This window comes from Anomaloglossus baeobatrachus, chromosome 1 (genome assembly GCF_048569485.1).
Source record: "Anomaloglossus baeobatrachus isolate aAnoBae1 chromosome 1, aAnoBae1.hap1, whole genome shotgun sequence".
Lineage (NCBI taxonomy): Eukaryota > Metazoa > Chordata > Amphibia > Anura > Aromobatidae > Anomaloglossus > Anomaloglossus baeobatrachus.
The window spans coordinates 646,788,415-646,812,595 of NC_134353.1; the positions used below are offsets into that span (position 1 = coordinate 646,788,415).

At 47.4% G+C, this 24,181-nt stretch overlaps 1 protein-coding gene across 3 annotated transcripts in view; it reads left to right on the forward strand.

The window, feature by feature from the left end:
- ADCY4 (adenylate cyclase 4) overlaps positions 1-24,181 on the forward strand; it is a 272,900-nt gene that overhangs the window by 244,711 nt on the left and 4,008 nt on the right. For all 3 annotated transcript variants that reach the window (XM_075319682.1, XM_075319669.1, XM_075319676.1), the window contains exons 13-22: positions 2,262-2,342; positions 2,425-2,494; positions 11,145-11,242; positions 13,074-13,158; positions 14,625-14,762; positions 15,018-15,107; positions 16,423-16,607; positions 22,137-22,221; positions 22,618-22,776; positions 22,930-23,076. In XM_075319682.1, the coding sequence (XP_075175797.1) occupies positions 2,262-2,342; positions 2,425-2,494; positions 11,145-11,242; positions 13,074-13,158; positions 14,625-14,762; positions 15,018-15,107; positions 16,423-16,607; positions 22,137-22,221; positions 22,618-22,776; positions 22,930-23,076 (1,138 nt within the window). The remainder of the gene's footprint in view (positions 1-2,261; positions 2,343-2,424; positions 2,495-11,144; positions 11,243-13,073; positions 13,159-14,624; positions 14,763-15,017; positions 15,108-16,422; positions 16,608-22,136; positions 22,222-22,617; positions 22,777-22,929; positions 23,077-24,181) is intronic.

Below are 24,181 nucleotides of genomic sequence, written 5' to 3' on the forward strand. Positions count from 1 at the left end.
GGTAACAATGCAGTGACATGACAAGAATCCGCATAACTAATCATATGCTAAATAGTTAAAAGTCAAACATATGTATGAGAGAGCCAGGATGATTGTCTATAATATGAAGGTAGTCTCACTCTCATAGTTGTAGTGGGTGGTGAGATAATGGAGCCTGAAAGTCAAAAGTTCAAAACATTGTTATCCTTTTGCTTGTCACTGTATCTGAATACATCTCTTCTGGATTGAAGGTGCCGGTCAAAAGTCCGATGACGTACAGTAGCATCTATAGATGGTCCTCAAGAACAAGCAGGGAGAGGAGTAACGTGGTTCACTCTTAAGCTGTACTCAGTGACGTCTCAGTTTTTACTCTAATGATAAGCTGTGTGATCAGATTAGGTATGCTGCCGGTCACTGAGCTCTTCACTGACTTATTTAGATGAGCTCATAGAGGCAGTGAAACAACAGATACACTCACTCCATTGACAACAGACAAGGAAATGTGTGAAAGAAGCACCTGTTAGGCTATGTGCCCACGCTGCGGATTTACCGCGGATTTTGCCGCGGATTTACCGCGGATTTCCCGAAAATCTGCAGCAGCGGCACTTCCAAGCCATTTCAATGGCATTTTGGAAATGCTGTGTCCATGCTGCGGATTTTTCCGCTGCGGATTTGGCGCGGATTTTGATGCGGAAAAATCTGCAGCATGTCAATTATTTGTTGCGGATTTTGGTGCGGATTTGGGTATAGAATGGGGAAAAAAAAAAAAAAATCCGCGGCAAATCAGTCGCGGATTTTCATGCAGAAAAATCTGCAGGTAAATTCTACCGTGGACACATAGCCTTAGTGTCCCTGCCTGTGGCATCTGTATATCCACTTATGATTCCTTGAAGCCGTGTATGTACGACCATCCACTGTCTCTGTGGGGTCAGGCATAGCAAGTTACAGGATACATCATGGGTGCCTTTAGAAGTTTCTCTGTAGAAGAACTTTTTTATACTTCTTTTTTTTTTTTTTTTTTTTTTTTAACACGGCCAGTTGTGGAACTTGTTAATATTCCATTATCTATTGAATAAAATGTACCTTTGTGTGTGGAACAACTCATTTAAGCTTGCTATAAGTCATCTCATCCCACCAATGTTTTGCTCAGGCCCTCTACACTTAGGCGCATGTTCCATAAAGAACTAAGGCCATAAATACAATTAAGGGTAATCACATGGAAATGACAAGTTGTTCATTGGCCCCTCTGGGGTCATAGACTCGAGCCAGAAGATTTACCTTCCTTCACGCTGTAGGATCTTTCTGTCCCAATCACCCAATCTTACTGAGACAGGGCCCACTTCCATGACCTTAAATTACATTGTCACCATTATGTTGCTGTATGACATGGTGTGCAAGAGGATTCCCTGCCATGTCTAATATCACCTATGTGCTCATTGATACGCACATGGAGTTGTCTCTTGGTCTTTCCTACATAGTTCATGGGACATTAGCATGTACAGATCTAGACAACCCAGGATGTTTTATGATATTCTATGGATATGCTCTCTGTAAGTGTGAATAGTTCCTACGTAGCCTAAGGAAAAATAATTATATACGTAGTGTTTTATACCTTGTTTACTATCACAATGACTTATCTCCCAGCAAAACAATTTATCGGATATGTTAACATTGCAGATCAAATCCTTGTTTTCCCAACAGCTGCACCTTAGAGCACCTTTAGGCTATGTGCACACGTTGCGTATTTACATGCAGTTACGCTGCGATCTGGACGGCAGCGTAACTGCATGCGTCCTGCGTCCCCTGCATAATCTATGAAGATTATGCAGGAGCCGTTTGCACGTGGCGTCTTAGAGTCCAGCACTTCGGCTGCTGCCCAAAGCGCGCGTTCTAAGAAGTGACATGTCACTTCTTTCCTGCGCTCTGCATGCATCCCCCCGCTCTGTCTATGGGAGGAGCTGCAGTCAGGACGCATGAAATCGGCTTTTTTTTTCATTACGGACTGTTTCTGCAGCGATTTGAAGCGCACGTATGCTGTTCAAATCGCTGCAGAAATTTCTGCAGGGACAGTACGCAACATGCGCACATAGCCTAAGAGCCCCATGCAACTTAGCTTGTACTGAGATGGGTAGCTATAGATCTGTTTTCACAGTACATAACTGTTGGTGTTTTGGATGTTCGCACTAATGTTTGGACATAGTTTCACTTTGAATGACTGTATACATGAATACTTCTGTGATTCTCCCTTCTTTCATCAAGTTTTTTTTTTTTTTTAAATAAAGGTTTCGTTCCCAAAAAGAGGCAACGGAGTCCTCGAATGATAATAGTATTTCAAGTATTTTGGAAGAACTGAAGTCCTTGAGGTACATAATGTTCAGAAATTATCTTCTCTGCCTCCTTAGAGTAATATCTGATTCTAATCATTAATATGGTTTGATCTCTTAGGCAATGGAAAAAATCTGATGATTTTAACCGAGTTACTTTGTATTTCAACCAGAAAGCCATAGAAAAAGAGGTATGATGATCAACTTTGCTATTTGTTCTAACATATTGTATTAGTATTCATCAGGCCAGAATCTAAGCTATGTCAAGCAGGCCACATGTCATGCAGATCCAAGCTGTGGTAAAATAGCACTGATAAATTTACATTTCCCACCACATTATCAAATAGATCATTTCCAGATGCAATGAGGTCTCATTATTGTACATAGAGAGAAGTGTAGTTTAGGGATGAGTTCACTTGAGTTATTTGATGACATTTTTTAATCTAATCTAAAATGTTTAGGTTTCTAATATTGCAGCATTAAGTGTTTCGTGACAAAATCTCTAATGCACTTTCTCAGAATTAACAACTTTGTGAAAACTATTTACATGTACAGTTTTCTGTAGTTTAGTGAATGTCTCCTGCTGTTTTTGACTGTGCTTTTATTGTGTGGTACAGACCTCTCACGGGCTCCCCAATACGTAAACCCAGGCTAAAGTCTTGTCAGGAATATGGAATGTTTTACCTGATCTAAATGCCACTGTTCTGAATCTCTTTTCTATTCCTGAGATATGGCCACTACCTCTTTGAGTGTACATCTAGTCGTTACCCAAGATGACCACAAAGAAGAGTTGCGCACCACACCCTCTTGGATAACAAAGCTAGATTTCCATACAGGGAAGAAGTAGCAATTTCTCAGGAATGGGGAGGCAGAAGAACAAAAGAAAAACACCAGCTTCTTGAGTCCAGCGGCATTTACACCAGGTAAAAAAAAAACAAAAAAAAAAAAACCTTGCCTATTTATGGCACGTGACAAGTCCTCAGAAGCCACGAAATGTTATTGATACTCGTAGTAATTGTGAAATATCTCCATTCTGAAATCAAAACGGTCTGAAGTATCCTAAAATTCCCCAAACCCTGTATGATTGGCACTAGTTTTTGTGATTTTGATTACTTAGTGGATGTTACTTTTGTGCAGCGGTTTCAAAGGATTGAGGTGCCAGCAATCCTCCCAACTAAATTCATTTAACATATAAAGCTAGAAAAAAAATGTTTTTGAAATTACTGTGAGCTTTTCTTTTTTTTTTTCCCCTGCTTTTGGAAAAATGTGAATGGTTTTGCAGAAATGTAGGAAACATCAGAGGCCAATTTTTGCAACAACTATTCCATGTTCATTCAGATCAGCTGCTACTTCACTCCCTGCATAACTAGGAGGATTCAGAATGCTGCACCCAACCCAAAAAATCATGATGGTGAATTTCCGTGACCGCAGCAACCGAGGCTGTGGTTTAACCACTGACATGCTGCTGTCACTTTGAAAGCATCATTTAATTGACATGATCCCAATGTCATGTCAATACTAGTGCCCATTGCATCCACTTCTCAATGTGATCGTAGGTGCAGATGGATTGCTATGTCGGCCGGGGGCAAACTGAAGGCCCCCATCACCAATATCATTGTGCTCCTTTGAGTACTGTTTCTAGAATTTGTTGAAAAATAATCTTGTTAAAAAAATTGAAGTATTGCTAGTGTGTGGTACAAGTGAGCAAGCTATTCTAGCCTCAGTTTCTTTAGGGGAAGAAAAAGATTGTAAAAAAAAAAATATACAAAATTATTTCACCTTTATGGTAAAAGTCGTAAAGCAAAAAAATTGAAATGTCAGAATTGCTATTTCTTTGTCGCTCCATTGGGAGACCCAGACAATTGGGTGTATAGCTTCTGCCTCCGGAGGCCACACAAAGTATTACACTTTAAAAAGTGTAACCCCTCCCCTCTGCCTATACTCCCTCCCGTGCATCACGGGCCCATCAGTTTCATGCTTTGTGTTGAAGGAGGCACACATTCACGCAAGCTCCACATTTTAGTCAGCAGCAGCTGCTGACTTTATCGGATGGAAGAAAAGAGGGCCCCTAACAGGGCTCCCGGCATGCTCCCTTCTCACCCCACTTTTGTCGGCGGTGCTGTTAAGGTTGAGGTACCCATTGTGGGTACAAAGGCTGGAGCCACATGCCGTTTTCCTTCCCCATCCCTTAGAGGCTCTGGGTGAAGTGGGATCCTAACCGGTCACCATGCAATGGGACCGGGCTCCCTCCGCAGCCCCTGGGGGAATCTGACGGACAGGAGACCGGGTATCATCAGGGACAGGCCCTGCTTCTCAGAGGTACTCTGTGTCCCCTTGGAGACGGCGCATAGAGCGCCTGTGTACAGACGCTGCAGCGGCTGCTGTGTGTTTTGTGTCGCCGGGACTACCGCGCCGACCGAGCCTGTCGGCCGGCCGCGCTACTAAATTTAGTCCCCGGCTTCTGCGGCCTAGTACCATATACTCCCGCCCCCGGGCCTGCCAGTCAGGGGTAAGGGCGGGACGCTAGACTGGACGTCAGCGGTGAGGGCTGGAGCATACTTAGATATCCTCCTCCCCCCTCACTAAGCACCGTGGGGCACCAGATTCCCGCACTTTATGAGTCACGCCCACGGCTCCCTCCTCCTCTGAGAACGCCGGCAGCCATTGTTATAATCACTTCTGCCGGTGGAGAACTTCAGAACGAGCTCCACAGCTCTGGGAGGCCCAGGCAGGGAATCTGGTGGACACACAACCGCTTTGGGCGGTCGGTAAGCCGCACCGGTTACTAGGTGCTGGCCCCCCTGGGTGCCGAAGTGTATATATATATCTATATATTGTATACATTTGCTCTGTTCGGCCGCATTATTTGCTTTTGGCTATATACCCTCACTGATTGCTCTAAGAGGAGACAACAGCATGTCGTCCGCAAAAAGCAAGGGTGCCAAGGCACAGGCTTATTTTGCAACCTGTACCTCTTGTGCGGCTATGTTACCTGCAGGTTCCACCTACCCTCATTGTGTGCAATGCTCGGCCCCTGTGGCACTCACTCAGCCGGAGCCTCAGGCACTGGTCCGACAGGCCACAGAAGGGCCAGAGGAACTCTGATTCATGGCGGTCTAAGTCACGTCCTAAAAAGACCGCCGGAGGAACCGCCCCCAAGGCGGCCTCCTCATGACTTTCGGCCTCCCCAAACCGAAACGGGCTCGCTGGGACCTTCCCTCGACTTCATCACACTGCTCAGGGTCTCAGCATGAAGACTCTCTGGAGGATGAAGCGGAGGTCGCAGATCAGGGCTCTGATCCTGACGTTGCTCTCAATCTTGAGACACCTGAAGGAGACGCAATAGTAAATGACCTTATAGCGTCCATCAACCAAGTGCTAGAACTTTCTCCTCCAACTCCACCGATAGAGGAGTCGGCTTCACAGCAGGAGAAACACCAGTTTAGGTTTCCCAAACGTACACGGAGTGCGTTTTTTGATCACTCTAACTTCAGAGATGCTGTCCAGAAACACAGAGCATTTCCGGACAAGCGCTTTACTAAGCGCCTTAATGACACACGTTACCCCTTCCCCCCTGACGTAGTTAAGGGTTGGGCTCAGTGTCCCAAGGTGGATTCTCCAGTCTCTAGACTGGCGGCTAGATCCATAGTAGCAGTGGCAGATGGTTCATCGCTCAAGGATGCCACTGACAGGCAAATAGAGCTCCTGATGAAATCCATCTATGAAGCCATAGGCGCGTCTTTTGCTCCGGCATTTGCAGCCGTATGGGCACTCCAAGCTATCTCAGCTTGTCTGTCTGAGATTAATGCAGTCACACGTGCCTCTACTCCGCAGGTTGTGTCTTTGACTTCTCAGGCGTCGGCTTTTTCGTCCTACGCCATGAACGCCGTCCTGGACTCTGCGAGCCGTACGGCGGTGGCATCCGCCAATTCGGTGGCAGTTCGCAGGGCCATGTGGCTACGCAAATGGAAGGCAGATTCTGCTTCCAAGAAGTTCTTAACAGGTTTGCCATTTTCTGGCGACCGTTTGTTTGGCGAGCAATTAGATGAAATCATTAAACAATCCAAGGGAAAGGACACGTCCTTACCCCAGTCCAAACCAAACAGACCTCAGCAACGAAAGATACAACCGAGGTTTCGGTCCTTTCGGCCCTCAGCCAGGTCCCATTTCTCCACGTGGGTGAGAGACATTCTGTCTCACGGTTACAGGATAGAGCTCAGCTCTCGTCCTCCAACTCGTTTCTTCAGAACATCACCACCACCCGAGCGAGCCGAGGCACTTTTTCAGGTGGTGGACACTCTGAAGGCAGAAGGAGTAGTGATCCCCGTTCCCCTTCAAGAATGTGGTCACGGTTTTTACTCCAACTTGTTCGTGGTGCCAAAAAAGGACGGATCATTCCGTCCCGTTCTGGACCTCAAACTGCTCAACAGACACGTGAAAACCAGACGGTTCCGGATGGAATCTCTCCGCTCCGTCATCGCCTCGATGTCCCAAGGAGACTTCCTAGCATCAATCGACATCAGGGATGCTTATCTCCACGTGCCGATTGCACCAGAGCATCAACGCTTCCTGCGTTTCGCCATCGGAGACGAACACCTTCAGTTCGTGGCACTGCTTTTCGACCTGGCGACAGCCCCACGGGTCTTCACCAAGGTCATGGCAACAGTGGTGGCGGTCCTTCACTCTCAGGGACACTCGGTGATCCCTTACCTAGACGATCTTCTAGTCAAGGCACCCTCCCGGGTGGCATGCCAACACAGCCTGAACACTGCTCTGGAGACTCTCCAGAGGTTCGGGTGGATCATCAATTTCCCAAAGTCAAAATTGACACCGACCCAATCGCTAACTTACCTCGGGATGGAGTTTCATACTCTCTCAGCGATAGTGAAGCTACCGCTGGACAAACAGCGTTCACTACAGACAGGGGTGCAATCTCTCCTTCGAGCCCAGTCACACCCCTTGAGGCGCCTCATGCACTTCCTAGGGAAGATGGCGGCAGCAATGGAGGCAGTTCCCTTTGCGCAGTTTCATCTGCGTCCTCTTCAATGGGACATTCTCCGCAAATGGGACAGGAGGTCGACGTCCCTCGACAGGAACGTCTCCCTTTCTCGGGCAGCCAAAACCTCTCTTCAGTGGTGGCTTCTTCCCACTTCTTTGTCGAAGGGAAAATCCTTCCTGCCCCTATCCTGGGCTGTGGTCACGACGGACACAAGTCTGTCAGGGTGGGGAGCGGTCTTCCTCCACCACAGGGCTCAGGGAACCTGGACTCCGACAGAGTCCTCCCTTCAGATCAATGTTCTGGAGATAAGGGCAGTGTATCTAGCCCTAAAGGCGTTCCAGCTGTGGCTGGAGGGCAGGCAGATCCGAATTCAGTCGGACAACGCCACGGCGGTTGCGTACATCAACCACCAAGGCGGCACACGCAGTCGTCAAGCCTTCCAAGAAGTTCGGCGGATTCTGCTATGGGTGGAAGCCACAGCCTCCACCATTTCCGCAGTTCACATCCCGGGCGTAGAAAACTGGGAAGCAGACTTTCTCAGTCGCCAGGGCATGGACGCAGGGGAATGGTCTCTTCACCCGGACGTGTTTCAACAGATCTGTTGCCGCTGGGGAACGCCGAACGTCGACCTAATGGCGTCTCGGCACAACAACAAAGTCCCGGCATTCATGGCACGGTCTCAAGATCACAGAGCTCTGGCGGCAGACGCGTTAGTTCAGGATTGGTCGCAGTTTCGACTGCCTTATGTATTTCCTCCTCTGGCACTGCTGCCCAGAGTGTTACGCAAGATCAGGTCCGATTGCCGCCGCGCCATCCTCATCGCCCCAGACTGGCCGAGGAGGTCGTTGTACCCGAATCTGTGGCATCTCACGGTGGGTCAACCGTGGGCACTACCAGATCGACCAGACTTGCTGTCTCAAGGGCCATTTTTCCATCTGAATTCTGCGGCCCTCAACCTGACTGTGTGGCCATTGAGTCCTGGCTCCTAGCGTCCTCAGGGTTATCTCGAGGTCATTGCCACTATGAGACAGGCCAGGAAACCAACGTCCACCAAGATCTACCACAGGACGTGGAGGATCTTCTTATCCTGGTGCTCTGATCAGGGTTTTACTCCCTGGCCGTTTGCCTTGCCCACTTTTCTGTCTTTCCTTCAATCCGGAATGGACAAGGGTTTGTCTCTCGGCTCTCTCAAGGGACAAGTATCGGCGCTTTCAGTGTTTTTTCAAAAGCGTCTAGCCAGGCTTCCGCAGGTCCGCACGTTCCTGCAGGGGGTTTGCCACATAGTCCCACCTTACAAGCGTCCGCTAGAACCCTGGGATCTTAACAGGGTGTTAACGGCTCTTCAGAAACCACCTTTCGAGCCGATGCGGGATGTCTCCCTATCACGCCTTTCACAGAAGGTGTTCTTCCTAGTGGCAGTCACATCCCTTCGGAGAGTGTCTGAGCTAGCAGCGCTGTCATGCAAAGCCCCCTTCCTGGTGTTTCACCAGGATAAGGTGGTTCTGCGTCCGGTTCCGGAATTTCTCCCTAAGGTGCTATCCCCTTTTCATCTCAATCAGGATATCTCCTTACCTTCGTTCTGCCCTCATCCAGTTCACCAATGTGAAAAGGATTTGCACTTGTTAGATCTCGTGAGAGCACTCAGGATCTACATTTCTCGCACGGCGCCCCTGCGCCGTTCTGATGCGCTCTTTGTCCTTGTCGCTGGCCAGCGTAAGGGGTCGCAGGCTTCCAAGTCAACCTTGGCCCGGTGGATCAAGGAACCGATTCTTGAAGCCTACCGTTCGTCTGGGCTTCCGATTCCTTCAGGGCTGAAAGCCCATTCTACCAGAGCCGTAGGTGCGTCCTGGGCATTGCGGCACCAGGCTACGGCTCAGCAGGTGTGCCAGGCGGCTACCTGGTCGAGTCTGCACACTTTCACTAAACACTATCAGGTGCATGCCCATGCTTCGGCAGATGCCAGCCTAGGTAGGCGAGTCCTTCAGGCGGCGGTTGCCCACCTGTAAGAGGGGGCCGTTTTACGGCCCTTTTTATCGAGGTATTCTTTTACCCACCCAGGGACTGCTTTTGGACGTCCCAATTGTCTGGGTCTCCCAATGGAGCGACAAAGAAGAAGGGAATTTTGTTTACTTACCGTAAATTCCTTTTCTTCTAGCTCCTATTGGGAGACCCAGCACCCGCCCCTGTTCCCTTCGGGCTGTTGTTCTTTTGTGTACACATGTTGTTCATGTTGAATTGTTATTTGGTTCATGGTTTCAGTTCTCCGAACATCCTTCGGATTGAGTTTACCTTAGACCAATTTATAAGTTTCCTCCTTCCTGCTTTGGCACCAAAACTGATGGGCCCGTGATGCACGGGAGGGTGTATAGGCAGAGGGGAGGGGTTACACTTTTTAAAGTGTAATACTTTGTGTGGCCTCCGGAGGCAGAAGCTATACACCCAATTGTCTGGGTCTCCCAATAGGAGCTAGAAGAAAAGGAATTTACGGTAAGTAAACAAAATTCCCTTCTTTCCAGTTATAAAACTTTCCTAAAAAACGCAATAAAAAGTGATCAAAATGTCAGATGTACCCCAAAGTGATAACAGTAATAAAAAAAAAAAAAGTTACGTTTAAATGGCAACAATAAACTGTTTATTTACTATGTTCTGAATTTTGTGAACCACAAAAATATAATATCTAAAGAAAAAGTTTGAAATCGTTATCAAAATAATCCTTCAAGTTAATAAGTCTTTTGTTTTTGATGTATTTTTTTTTTTTTGTTTTACCGCAAAGTGAAACAATGGCAATGATTTTGTTTTTTGAGGTTTAAGGCCCCGTTACATGCAACAACGTATCTAACTATATATCGCCGGGGTCACGGATTCCGTGACGCACATCTGGCGTCGTTAGCGACGTCGTCGTGTGTAGCAGCCCTGAACGACTGATCAAAAATACTCACCTTATCGTTGACACGTTGTTCATTTTCATAAAATCGATGCTGTGGCAGGACGGAGGTTGTTTGTTGTTCCTGCGGCAGCACACATCGCTACGTGTGACACCGCAGAAACGAGGAACAACACCGTACCTGCGGCCGCTCACAATGAGGAAGGAAGGAGGTGAGAGGTGGGAGGTGTTATGCCTGCTCATCTCCGCCCCTCCGCTTCTATTGGGCGGCCGCTTAGTGACGTCGCTGTGACGCCGAACGAACCTCCCCCTTAGAAAGGAGGCGGTTCGCCAGCCAGAACGACGTCGCTAGGCAGGTAACTTTCGTGTGACGGCTCCTACCAACGGGGGCGGGTGCTTTCACCAGCAATATCGTTAGCGATATTGCTGCGTGTAACACCCCCTTTACTCCTTTTCACCACACCAAATCTTTAGTTTCCTGATTCTCAGTACATTGTATGGTAAAATGATTGGTGTCATTCAAAACTACAACTCGACCCACGAAAAAGTCCTTCTAAAAAGGATGGAAAAATAAAAACTGTATGACTCTTAGAAGGGTTGGAGAAAGTGTCGGGAATGATACAAAAATGCATAGAAAGTAAAATTTAAAAAAATTATACCAGCATTTTTTGTAATCTTTTTCTTTTCTTTCTGATTCTATCTGGTTTTCTTAAAGATAAAACTTATTAAGCAATCCTGTATCCTAGGGTCAGTCACGCTCCTCTCTTCCTCCTCCTCATTGTCCTGTGTGTGGCCGTCAGACAACTATCTGCAGTATATGCTTCTCTGATGCACCCTGTCTGTTTTAGGTTTTGTGTGCTGGTCTAAGCTAATATTTAGTGGCTTACTTTTTCCTTGCTGACAAAAAAAGGACTTTTGCATAAAGAAAGCTTCTGACATGTAATATTATTCCCTACAGTACCGACTTTCTGACTTGCCATCCTTCAAATATTACACTGCCTGTTGCTTCTTCATCTTCGTTTGTAACTTTATAGTCCAGATGTTGGTGTCTCCTAAGTAAGTGATTATGAAATAATTGCAGTATTCTAAGATGTTACAGTATAACCTGTACAAACAACGTGTAATATCGAAAAATGTCAAGACCTATTTGAATGCAGACCTTTCAGTGATATGACATTGATGCAGTTCATGCATGTACACATGGCATTTGTAACTACTGCTATACTTCCTATACTGTAATTATTAAAGTGAACCTGTCATCAGAAATTTGGCTTTCAACCTAAATGTTTCCCCCTCTGCAGCTCGTGGGCTGCATTCTAGTAAGGTTTCTATACTTTTTGTGCCCCCTTTTAAACCAAAATAAATACTTTATAAACTTGTACCTTTCGGTTTGAAAATCTTGTAAATCGTCCATGGGGGCGGGCCGTGTGGCGTCCGTTGCTGTCCCTTACGCCATCCCCCATGTTCCAAATCATCCCTCATAACGCCGCCCACTGCGCCCGAGGTCCCGTGCACGCCAGGACACCTAGTGAAGTGGTCGCAGGCAAGAGAGTATGGGCGGCGCTGTGATTGCATCGCAAGTGCCCGCCCATACTCTCGTGCCCGCCCTTTCCCCACTGCCTCCAGCGTTCTGTGCCGGCCCGACGTCACCTCCTTCCCATCGTACCCTGCAGCAGGAAATAGATGGGAGGAGCGGAGCAGGCCACTACAGGAGAAGCTGAGGATCTGAGCGACGTACAGAGGGGAGAGCGCGCCCACGAGAGTATGGGTGCGCACTTGCGATGCAATCACAGCGCCGCCCATTCTCTCGTGCGTGCGACCACGTCACCAGGTGTCCCGGCGTGCACGGGACCTCGGGCGCAGTGGGCGGCGTTATGAGGGATGATTTGGAGCATGGGGGACGGCGTAAGATACAGCAACGGACGCCACACGGCCCGCCCCCATGGACGATTTAGAAGATTTTCAAACCGAAAGGTACAGTTTTATAAAGTATTTATTTTGGTTTAAAAGGGGGCACAAAAAGTATAGAAACCTTACCAGAATGCAGCCCACGAGCTGCAGAGGGGGAAACGTTTAGGTTGAAAGCCAAATTTCTGATGACAGGTTCCCTTTAAGGTTTATGTGTGTGCTTTAATGAAGATTTGTGAGCTTAAAGGGGGCTTTACACGCAACGACATCGCTAACTAGATGTAGTTGGGGTCACGGAATTCGTGACGCACATCCGGACTCATTAGTGACGTCGTTGCATGTGACACGTACGAGCGACTGCTAACGATGTAAAATACTCACCAAATCGTTGATCGTTGATACGTCGTCCATTTTCCAAATGTCGTTGCTGCTTTTGGACGCAGGTTGTTCGTCGTTCCTGAGGCAGCACACATCGCTACACGTGTGACACCCCAGGAATGAAGAACAGCACCATACCTGCGTCCTCCGGCAACGAGGTGGGCGTGTCTTTCATTCAGCTGCACTCTGCCCCTCCGCTTTTATTGGACGCCTGTTGTGTGACGTCGCCGTGACGCCGCACGAACCGCCCACTTAGAAAAGAGGCTGTACGCCGGCCACAGCGACGTCGCTAGGCAGGTAAGTCCGTGTGACAGGTACTAGCGATATTGTGCGCCACGGGTAGGCGATTTGCCCGTGACGCACAAACGACGGGGGCGGGTGCTTTCACTAGTGACGTCGCTAGCGATGTCGCTGCGTGTAAAGCAGCCTTAGCTGTCTTGAGAAGGCATTCTCATTAAAATGAGTGAAATGTATCAGAACGAGACCTTTCTGCTTATAACACTGCTTGGTGTAAACTAGTCCTATAGAAGTCTCTGACAATTCGTTTTGGACCGTGACCATTACTGCTCCTGTCATACCTTAATCTGTATTTTCTTTCTAGGAATACAGCCCTCGGCATCTCATATGGCATTTCATTCTTCTTATTTCTACTTTTCCTATTTGCCTGCTTTGCTGGACATCTCTCTGTAAGTTTGTTTTACATTATTTGTTTAGATGTGCATATAAAATCATACTACATTATTCAATTGAATTGTGATTGCAAGCAATTTTTGTTGAATTGCAATAATAATCAGACCTTCTGTGGGCCAAATGGTTTGGGTCTGTTAAAACAAGTTCTGAGGACTGGATATTTAGGCCCCCATTCATGAAGCTCGATGTTCATGCCGGCCTTGAAGAGGGCATAGTAAGTCAAAAGGCTCTTGATTCATTAAAAGGAATCTGTATCCCTTTTGTGTGTGTTTTTGTTTTACTTAGTATGGGCATACAGGTGGCATAAAAGTGAAATTAGCCATACCTGTATGCCTCCTGGATGATGGGCCGTTTTGGAAAAATCCTCTTTTATATCTTCTGGGCTATGGAACGTGTGCTGCCCGGAATATAAGACTGCCTCCAGTCTTCATTATACAGGATTTCTCCTCCTTTTCCCTAGTAACCCTGTGATGTCAGGTGCGCAGCCGGAAATCTTGCGCATTCTGCCTGCTGTCTCTCCCCCTGCACTTTTCCATCCTTACATGGGCACAGTCTTCAATTTTGATGTGCGCAGGCTCCAGGGAGTCAGCTTACCCATTTTTGTGACCATGCTGGTCTTCGTCTAAGAGAAGCATTAACCTGACCAAGGATGAGCTAACAATCCCCAACAGTGGATGGGGAATTAAAAGACCTGCAGACTAAGGATAATTTAGCTGCTTTACGTTCTAATTCCTCACTGATAGTTTAGACCAGGAGACTTAAACATGCGGCCCGCAGACCTCTGATGCTGCTGCTTGCGGCCTACAGGCATGTAGACCCCTGACGATCGCTGACTGTGCAGGGGGCCTCTGCCATCAGCACTTTACTTCAGATAAATGTATTGCCGGCGCCATGCAGAGAAGCTCTCTGCACAAATATACTTATACCTATGGGAACGGCTGGCCAATCAGAGGCAAGCAGCTGACATCATATGTCGGCGCTGCTTTAGATATAAGTATATTTGTGCAGAGCGCTTCCCTGTGCTGCATCGGCAGCATTCGTCCGGGGGTCTATGTGCCTGCAGGCTGAAAGAAGCAGACTCAAAGGTCCATGGGCTGCGTGTTTGAGACCCCTGATCTAAACCATCAGTGAGGAGATAGAAGGTAAAGCAGCTAAATTATCCTTAGTCTGCATGTCTTCTAATCCATCCACTGTTGGTGATCTCTAGCTCCTCCTGGGTCCGGTTAATGCTTTTCTTATATGAATATTAGCCCCATCGCAGTGATTTTGTTGTTCATGTTTATGATAATATGATAATAAATGCAGCTTATGCATAGACCATTCAAGCTCCTCAGCCCAAATCTAGAATAGGCAATTACAAAGGCTAACATGACGAGCCCTTGTGTGTGCACAGAAGTGCCATAGAATATTAGTGCATCATTATGTGTTTAATAAAGATCTTTTCTGTTCATTACTCCAACAGAAATGTATCCTTAAAGGACCACAGCTTCTCCACTGGGTTCCTTCTCTCTCCACCGCTCTCTCCAGCCGGCCCTGGTTGAGAGTGCCCTTTGGAATCCTGACCGTTCTCACTGTGCTGTTTATGGCAGTTTTTAACTTGGTAATTGATCACGTTTCTTTCTGTGTATATTTCAGTGATTGGTTGGACCCCAGAGTGGGCCGATCACTTGTGATCCAGCTCCGTACAAATGCTACATGGCAGGGTTACCTGTATTCTTGGTGACCAGACATACCGCATGTTCTGTTCCTCCTGTCTGATGTGTGAAATGAGTGGCTCTTGGTCTACAGGCTTTATTGAGAATTATCATTTCTTTTGTTTCATAAAGATGATCACTGATGGAGATTTTTCATTCAGTTCTTTTTACCAGAAAAATTGTGTCCAGATGTCTCTATGAATACATCACTAACTTCTGCCACTGAGACCCAAATGCTGTATAGTCTGCCGGTCAGTAGATCTTCTTCAGTTTTGGTAAAAATATGTATGATATAACTTTATTAGACAGTGTGTGTGTATATATACATAGATGCACAAACATAGTCATTAGCTTTCATTTATTGTATAATCATTGTAAATGTTTTCTTGTATGGCTTAATGTATGCGCCATTATATTGGTGGGGAGAAGAGTTTATTTTATTGTTTGCATATCCTAGGTCAACATTTATCTCTGAAATACAAAGTAGCTTTTTGTATTCTCTGCTGGTAAACTTACAGCCACTGGTCCTTCAACTTAGTAGCCAAAATGGTCCACAAAATATTGTGCTGTTTGACTAATAGGAGCCATGATTTTTATCCATCGCCTGTGCTCATGAGGAGAGGTGCCCTTTAGTGTTGAGCGGACCCGGACTTGAAAAATCCGGATCCGCGCGGTTTCAGCGGTAGGTCCGACCCGGACGCGGGATTCTGGTTGCACGATCCGTATTCGGGTATTCGTATTCTCTCCTTCTCTTTCTCTCTTTCTCTCTTTCTCTCTTTTTCTCTCTTTCTCTCTTTCTCTCTTTCTCTCGCTCTCTCTCTCTCTCGCTTTCTCGCTTTCTTTCTCTCTTTCTCTCTCTTTCTCTTTCTCTCTCTTTTTCTTTCTTTCTCTCTCTCTTTCTCTTTTTCTCTCTTTCTCTCTCTCTTTTTCTCTTTTTCTCTCTCTCTTTCTCTTTCTTTCTCTCTCTTCTCTTTCTCTCTCTTCTCTTTCTCTTTTTCTCTCTCTCTTTCTCTTTCTCTCTCTCTCTTTTTCTCTCTTTCTCTCTCTTTCTCTTTCTCTCTCTTTCTCTCTTTCTTTCTCTCTCTTCTCTTTCTCTTTCTTTCTCTCTCTCTCTCTTTCTTTCTCTTTCTCTTTCTCTCTCTCGTTCTCTCTCTTTCTCTCTCTCTCTTTCTCTCTCGCTTTCTCTCTCTCTCTCTTTCTCTCTCTCTCTCTCTCTCTCTCTCTCTCTCTCTTTCACTCTCTCTCTCTCATCGAACTTCCTTGTCAACCCGCCACTGCTCCGCCGGACCCGGATTATTGGCAATCCGCTCAACTCTAGTGCCCTTATATCTATAGTGACTGACAGCCCGCCACTTACACAGCAGCCTCCGTGTGGGCAAGCGAGAAACCTTTTATCAATACAAAAAATACAAGTACATAAAAGCTCTCCTGTTAGCCAAATAGCAGAAATGGGTTTTACTTTTTGGTTACTAGAACTACAGACTTTAATACAGTTGATGAATATTGATGAGGATGTAATCAATGACATGTTAAATCCATCAATAATGGCCTTCTCCTCCTCTCTAGTATTACATGTACTGCTGTATTCTGGGGCTGCTGGCTTGCTCTGCATTCCTGCTCATGAACTTTGAAGTCAAGCTGATCCTGCTGAGCATTGCCCTGGTGATATACAATATAATCTTCTTGCACACTCACAGCTGGCTATCTGACTGTTACATTGATTGGCTCTCTGCGAACCAGAACATTTCCAGGTACGCTGGAGCCGCCAGCCTTATGTTCCAACAGGCAGCCTCTGCCATTATCACTAATGTAGTACGAAGCATACAGTGTAGTGTTCAGGTCGTTTCTTCTTTTTTATTTTTTGTTTTTTTTTTTAAATAAGAGATGTTGAAACTTGTTAGGTTTTATAGTTTAGCTAGCCAAGATAAACATGCTCCTGTTCACTCTGCAGAGAACACTTTATATTACATGTATGCTTTTCTTTGTCGCTCCATTGGGAGACCCAGACAATTGGGTGTATAGCTTCTGCCTCCGGAGGCCACACAAAGTATTACACTTAAAAGTGTAAAGCCCCTCCCCTTCTGCCTATACACCCCCCGTGCATCACGGGCTCCTCCGTTTTTATGCTTTGTGCGAAGGAGGCATACATCCACGCATAGCTCCACATCTTAGTCAGCAGCAGCTGCTGACTATGTCGGATGGAAGAAAAGAGGGCCCATAACAGGGCCCCCAGCATGCTCCCTTCTCACCCCACTCTGGTCGGCGGTGTTGTTAAGGTTGAGTTACCCATTGCGGGTACATAGGCAGGAGCCACATGCTGTTTTCCTTCCCCATCCCTTAAGGGCTCTGGGTGAAGTGGGATCCTAATCGGTCTCCAGGCACTGGGACCGTGCTCCCTCCGCAGCCCCTGGGGAATCTGCTGGACAGGAGCCGGGTATCGTCAGGGACAAGGCCCTGCTACTGTGAGGTACTCTGTGTCCCCTGGTGGGACCGCGCATGGAGCGCTTGTGCCATACACACTGCAGCACTGCTGGGTGTGTTAGTGCGCCGGGGACTACCGCGCCGACCGCGCTTATTTGCCGGCCGCGCTTATAACTTTAGTCCCCGGCTTTTGCGGCCTAGTATCGCATATTCCCGCCCCCAGGCCTGCCAGTCAGGGTAAGGGCGGGACGCTGCACAGGACGTCAGCGCTGAGGGCTGGAGCATACTTTGTATCCTCCTCCCCCCTCACTGAGCACCGTGGGGCACCAGATTCCCGCACTTTCTAGGGCACGCCCTCCTCCCCACAGAACGCCGGCAGCCATTCCTGTCAGCACTTCTGACGCTGGAGAGGAGAGACAACACGGCTCTGGGAGGCCCAGGCAGGGAATCTGGTGATCACACAACCGCTTTGAGCGGTCGGTAAGCAGCACCTGAGGTGCTGGCCCCACTGAGTGCCGAAGTGTACACATATATATATATGCTTATATGCTATACATTTACACTGTACGGTCGCACTGTTGATTTTTGGCTATATACCCTCCTGGATTGTACTCAGAGGAGACAACAGCATGTCGTCCGCAAAAAGCAAGGGTGCCAAAGCACAGGCTTACTTTGCAACCTGTACCTCATGTGCGGCTATACTACCGGCAGGTTCCACCGACCCTCATTGTGTGCAATGCTGACGTTGTCAAGGGCTAGGCTCAGTGTCCCAAGGTGGATCCCCCAGTCTCCAGACTGGCGGCTAGATCCATAGTTGCAGTGGAAGATGGGGCTTCACTCAAAGATGCCACTGACAGACAGATGGAGCTCTGGTTGAAATCCATCTATGAAGCTATCGGCGCGTCTTTTGCTCCAGCATTCGCAGCCGTATGGGCACTCCAAGCTATCTCAGCTTGTCACGCGCAGATTAATGCAGTCACACGTACGTCTGCTCCGCAAGAGGTGTCCTTAACCTCTCAGGCGTCGGCGTTTGCGTCCTACGCCATTAATGCTGTCCTGGACTCTGCGAGCCGTACGGCGGTAGCATCCGCCAATTCGGTGGCAGTACGCAGGGCCATGTGGCTACGTGAATGGAAGGCAGACTCTGCTTCCAAAAAGTTCTTAACCGGTTTGCCATTTTCTGGCGACCGCCTGTTTGGTGAGCGATTGGATGAAATCATTAAACAATCCAAGGGTAAGGACTCATCCTTACCCCAGTCCAAACCAAACAGACCTCAACAACGGAAGGTGCAATCGAGGTTTCGGTCCTTTCGGTCCGCGGGCAGGTCTCAATTCTCCTCGTCCAAAAGGCCTCAGAAGGATCAGAGGAACTCCGATTCATGGCGGTCTAAGTCACGTCCTAAAAAGACCGCCGGAGGAACCGCTCCCAAAGCGGCCTCCTCATGACTTTCGGCCTCCTCACACCGCATCCTCGGTCGGTGGCAGGCTTTCCCGCTTTTGCGACGCCTGGCTGCCACAGGTAAAAGACCGTTGGGTGAGAGACATTCTGTCTCACGGTTACAGGATAGAGTTCAGCTCTCGTCCTCCGACTCGATTCTTCAGAACATCTCCGCCCCCCGAGCGAGCCGATGCTCTTCTTCAGGCGGTGTGCACTCTGAAGGCAGAAGGAGTGGTGATCCCTGTTCCTTTTCAGCAACAGGGTCACGGTTTTTACTCCAACTTGTTCGTGGTGCCGAAAAAGGACGGATCCTTCCGTCCTGTTCTGGACCTAAAACTGCTCAACAAACACGTAAAAACCAGGCGGTTCCGGATGGAATCCCTCCGCTCCGTCATCGCCTCAATGTCCCAAGGAGATTTCCTAGCATCAATCGACATCAAAGATGCTTATCTCCACGTACCGATTGCACCAGAGCATCAGCGCTTCCTGCGTTTCGCCATAGGGGACGAACACCTTCAGTTCGTGGCACTGCCTTTCGGCCTGGCGACAGCCCCACGGGTCTTCACCAAGGTCATGGCAACAGTAGTAGCAGTTCTGCACTCTCAGGGACACTCGGTGATCCCTTACTTAGACGATCTGCTTGTCAAGGCACCCTCTCAAGTGGCATGCCAACACAGCCTGAACATTGCTCTGGAGACTCTCCAGAGTTTCGGGTGGATCATCAATTTTCCAAAGTCAAATCTGACACCGGCCCAATCACTGACATATCTTGGCATGGAGTTTCATACTCTCTCAGCGATAGTGAAGCTTCCGCTGGACAAACAGCGTTCACTAAAGACAGGGGTGCAATCTCTCCTTCAAGGTCAGTCACACCCCCTGAGGCGCCTCATGCACTTCCTAGGGAAGATGGTAGCAGCAATGGAGGCAGTTCCTTTTGCACAGTTTCATCTGCGTCCACTTCAATGGGACATTCTCCGCAAATGGGACAGGAAGTCGACGTCCCTCGACAGGAACGTCTCCCTTTCTTGGGCAGCCAAGGCTTCCCTTCAGTGGTGGCTTCTTCCCACTTCTCTGTCGAAGGGGAAATCCTTCCTGCCCCCATCCTGGGCTGTGGTCACGACGGACGCGAGTCTGTCAGGGTGGGGAGCGGTCTTTCTCCACCACAGGGCTCAGGGTACCTGGACTCAGCCAGAGTCCTCCCTTCAGATCAATGTTCTGGAGATAAGGGCAGTGTATCTAGCCCTAAAGGCGTTCCAGCCGGGGCTGGAAGGCAAGCAGATCCGAATTCAGTCGGACAACTCCACAGCGGTGGCATACATCAACCACCAAGGCGGAACACGCAGTCGGCAAGCCTTCCAGGAAGTCCGGCGGATTCTGCTATGGGTGGAAGCCACAGCCTCCACCATATCCGCAGTTCACATCCCGGGCGTAGAAAACTGGGAAGCAGACTTTCTCAGTCGCCAGGGCATGGACGCAGGGGAATGGTCCCTTCACCCGGACGTGTTTCAAGAGATCTGTTGCCGCTGGGGGATGCCGGACGTCGACCTAATGGCGTCCCGACACAACAACAAGGTCCCGACATTCATGGCACGGTCTCAGGATCACAGAGCTCTGGCGGCAGACGCCTTAGTTCAGGATTGGTCGCAGTTTCAACTCCCTTATGTGTTTCCTCCTCTGGCACTGTTGCCCAGAGTGTTACGCAAGATCAGGTCCGACTGCCGCCGCGCCATCCTCGTCGCTCCAGACTGGCCAAGGAGGTCGTGGTACCCGGATCTGTGGCATCTCACGGTGGGCCAACCGTGGGCACTACCAGACCGACCAGACTTGCTGTCTCAAGGGCCGTTTTTCCATCTGAATTCTGCGGCCCTCAACCTGACTGTGTGGCCATTGAGTCCTGGATCCTAGCGTCTTCAGGGTTATCTCAAGAGGTCATTGCCACTATGAGACAGGCTAGGAAACCAACGTCCGCCAAGATCTACCACAGGACGTGGAGGATATTCTTATCTTGGTGCTCTGATCAGGGTTTTTCTCCCTGGCCATTTGCCTTGCCCACCTTTCTTTCCTTCCTTCAATCCGGATTGGAAAAAGGTTTGTCGCTCGGCTCCCTTAAGGGACAAGTCTCAGCGCTCTCTGTGTTTTTTCAGAAGCGCCTAGCCAGACTTCCACAGGTACGCACGTTCCTGCAGGGGGTTTGTCACATAGTCCCTCCTTACAAGCGGCCGTTAGAACGCTGGGATCTGAACAGGGTGCTGATGGCTCTTCAGAGACCACCTTTCGAGCCAATGAAGGATATTTCTCTCTCACGCCTTTCGCAGAAAGTGGTCTTCCTAGTAGCAGTCACATCACTTCGGAGAGTGTCTGAGCTAGCAGCGCTGTCATGCAAAGCCCCTTTCCTGGTTTTTCACCAGGACAAGGTGGTTCTGCGTCCGGTTCCGGAATTTCTCCCTAAGGTGGTATCCCCCTTTCATCTCAATCAGGATATCTCCTTACCCTCTTTTTGTCCTCATCCAGTTCCCCAATGTGAAAGGGATTTGCACTTGTTAGATCTGGTGAGAGCACTCAGACTCTACATTTCTCGTACGGCGCCCCTGCGCCGCTCGGATGCACTCTTTGTCCTTGTCGCTGGCCAGCGTAAAGGGTCACAGGCTTCCAAATCAACCCTGGCTCGGTGGATCAAGGAACCAATTCTCGAAGCTTACCGATCTTCTGGGCTTCCAGTTCCCTCAGGGCTGAAGGCCCATTCTACCAGAGCCGTGGGTGCGTCCTGGGCTTTGCGGCACCAGGCTACGGCGCAGCAGGTGTGTCAGGCAGCTACCTCGTCGAGCCTGCACACTTTCACGAAACACTATCAGGTGCATACCTATGCTTCGGCAGATGCCAGCCTAGGTAGGCGAGTCCTTCAGGCGGCGGTTGCCCACCTGTAGGAAGGGGCCGTTTTACGGTTCTATTACGAGGTTTTATTTTACCCACCCAGGGACTGCTTTTGGACGTCCCAATTGTCTGGGTCTCCCAATGGAGCAACAAAGAAGAAGGGAATTTTGTTTACTTACCGTAAATTCCTTTTCTTCTAGCTCCAATTGGGAGACCCAGCACCCGCCCCTGTTCCCTTCGGGCTGTTGTTATTTGTGTACACATGTTGTTCATGTTGAATGGTTTCAGTTCTCCGAAATTCCTTCGGATTGAATTTACTTTAGACCAATTTATAAGTTTTCCTCCTTCTTGCTTTTGCACCAAAACTGAGGAGCCCGTGATGCACGGGGGGTGTATAGGCAGAAGGGGAGGGGCTTTACACTTTTAGTGTAATACTTTGTGTGGCCTCCAGAGGCAGAAGCTATACACCCAATTGTCTGGGTCTCCCAATTGGAGCTAGAAGAAAAGGAATTTACGGTAAGTAAACAAAATTCCCTTCTTCTTACACTAGGCCAGGAATCCTGAAGGAGCCAAAAATTATGGGCAGCGTTTCACTGTTTATCTTCTTCTCAACCCTTTTGGCACTGGCCAGACAGGTGAGTCCCTGTCATTGTGTCGGGCATACTATGGAGAAACAGATAGGAAATCCACTCTGCTTGTACAGTCCCAAACACTAATGCATGCCACTGAGCTACGTTTTACTAAAGTAATTCTTTTTAATAGATACAGTGGTGGCTCTCCTGTTTTATTAGCGTCCCTATTTGTATATTAACACAATCGAGCTTTCAACGATGGCAAGTTCTATCCTGCATCCAGAGGATAGCAGCTCCCATAACTTGGGAACAATGACTGTGAACCTAAATACATACATAATAGTGTTTGTGTATGTAATCTTTGGTGGAATGGAAGTTCATTGAATCACGTAGAAAGTTTTTCCTGGTAACTTATTAGTATTATTTGTCATTTTTTACTTTGTGTTCACATTTTTGCAGAATGAATATTATTGTCGACTTGACTTTCTTTGGAAGAGGAAGTTTAAAATGGAGCGTGAACGTATTGAGACCATGGAGAATCTCAATCGTGTTCTGCTGGAAAATGTCCTACCAGCTGATGTAGCCCAGCAGTTTATTGGGCAAAACCTTAGAAATGAGGTAAATAAATACATATATCACACACACACACACACACACACACACACACACACACACACACACACACACACTTTGCTCCAACTACTTTATCTTCCGCAGTGTGTGTATCTATCTTTTTGTCTTACTCTATATTCATGCCTTCTGTACCTGTAGGACCTGTATTACCAGTCATATGACTGTGTCTGCGTCATGTTTGCATCTATACCTGACTTCAAGGAATTTTACACAGAATGTGATGAAAACCACGAAGGCCTGGAGTGTCTCCGACTGCTTAATGAAATAATAGCAGATTTTGATGAGGTGAGGAAAAAAAAACGATTGTTCTGTATTCGGATTTGTTTAGAAAATCGGAATTTAGTAGTAAATGATAAACCTCTGATGACCCATGATCAAAATGTTTTGTTGCTGTATCCAACTCTATGAAGTACTCCCCCCACCCCCTCCGTCAAAGTGGTCTCTGTAAGATTAGGGCTTCTGCCGCAGGTTTTAGGATGGGCTTAGTTTCTGTTGTTAATTATGCAATAAATAACTAGCAGCCTGATGTAAATAGATGAATTGAATTATACAATACCAGGCACTAGCAAGCATGCAGCGTGGTTGTATAAATGTGTTCACAATCCTACTATATAAACTACAGCTAGTACAATAAAATGCAGGCCCTTACCTAACTCTGTGACAGGAAAATGAAGTCACCTTTACCATATCCCCATATATACTAGTCTGCAGCATCATAAAAGGCAACAAATGTCAAAAAGAAGTGTACAGCAAATATTTGAAATAAAACCAATGTTAAATGAAAAAAGTTATGACTCAGAGTATAGTGACTCAAACACAAATGATTGTTTTAAAGTTTATCTTTTATTGTAAAAAAGTAGTAAAGCAAATAAAATTAAAAAAAATTGGTAGCTATATAAAGCACTATAATCATAGTGACTGAAAATAAAATGAAAAACGGCAAAGAATTAAAACACACATTTGTTATTTTCTTCCATTCTCTCTGATAAAGAATAAAAAATATAATCATCCCAATACAACTAATCCAAGCAAAAAAATAAGCCCACATACAGCTACGTCGCCGGAATATAAACGATGGCTCTTAAAATGTGAGAGGGAAAAAAATAATGCCTTTCCCAGAGAGTCCAAACTGCAGAATATAGGATCTCTACTCATCCTATAAGCGCTACACATTTAATCAGCTTTACCTCTTCTTCCAGTAAAAAAGAAAAAAAGACACAAGTGAACTCATGATATTATTCTGTCGGCAAAAATGTAGAAAATGCCCTGTGAAATAAGTGAATTTAGGGTACGGAGATCACTGAGATTGACAACAATTAGTAGTGGGAGGAGCAGCTTTAGAAAGATACCAGCAGTTGTCAAATCTAAAGCGGGCTTTACACGCTACGAT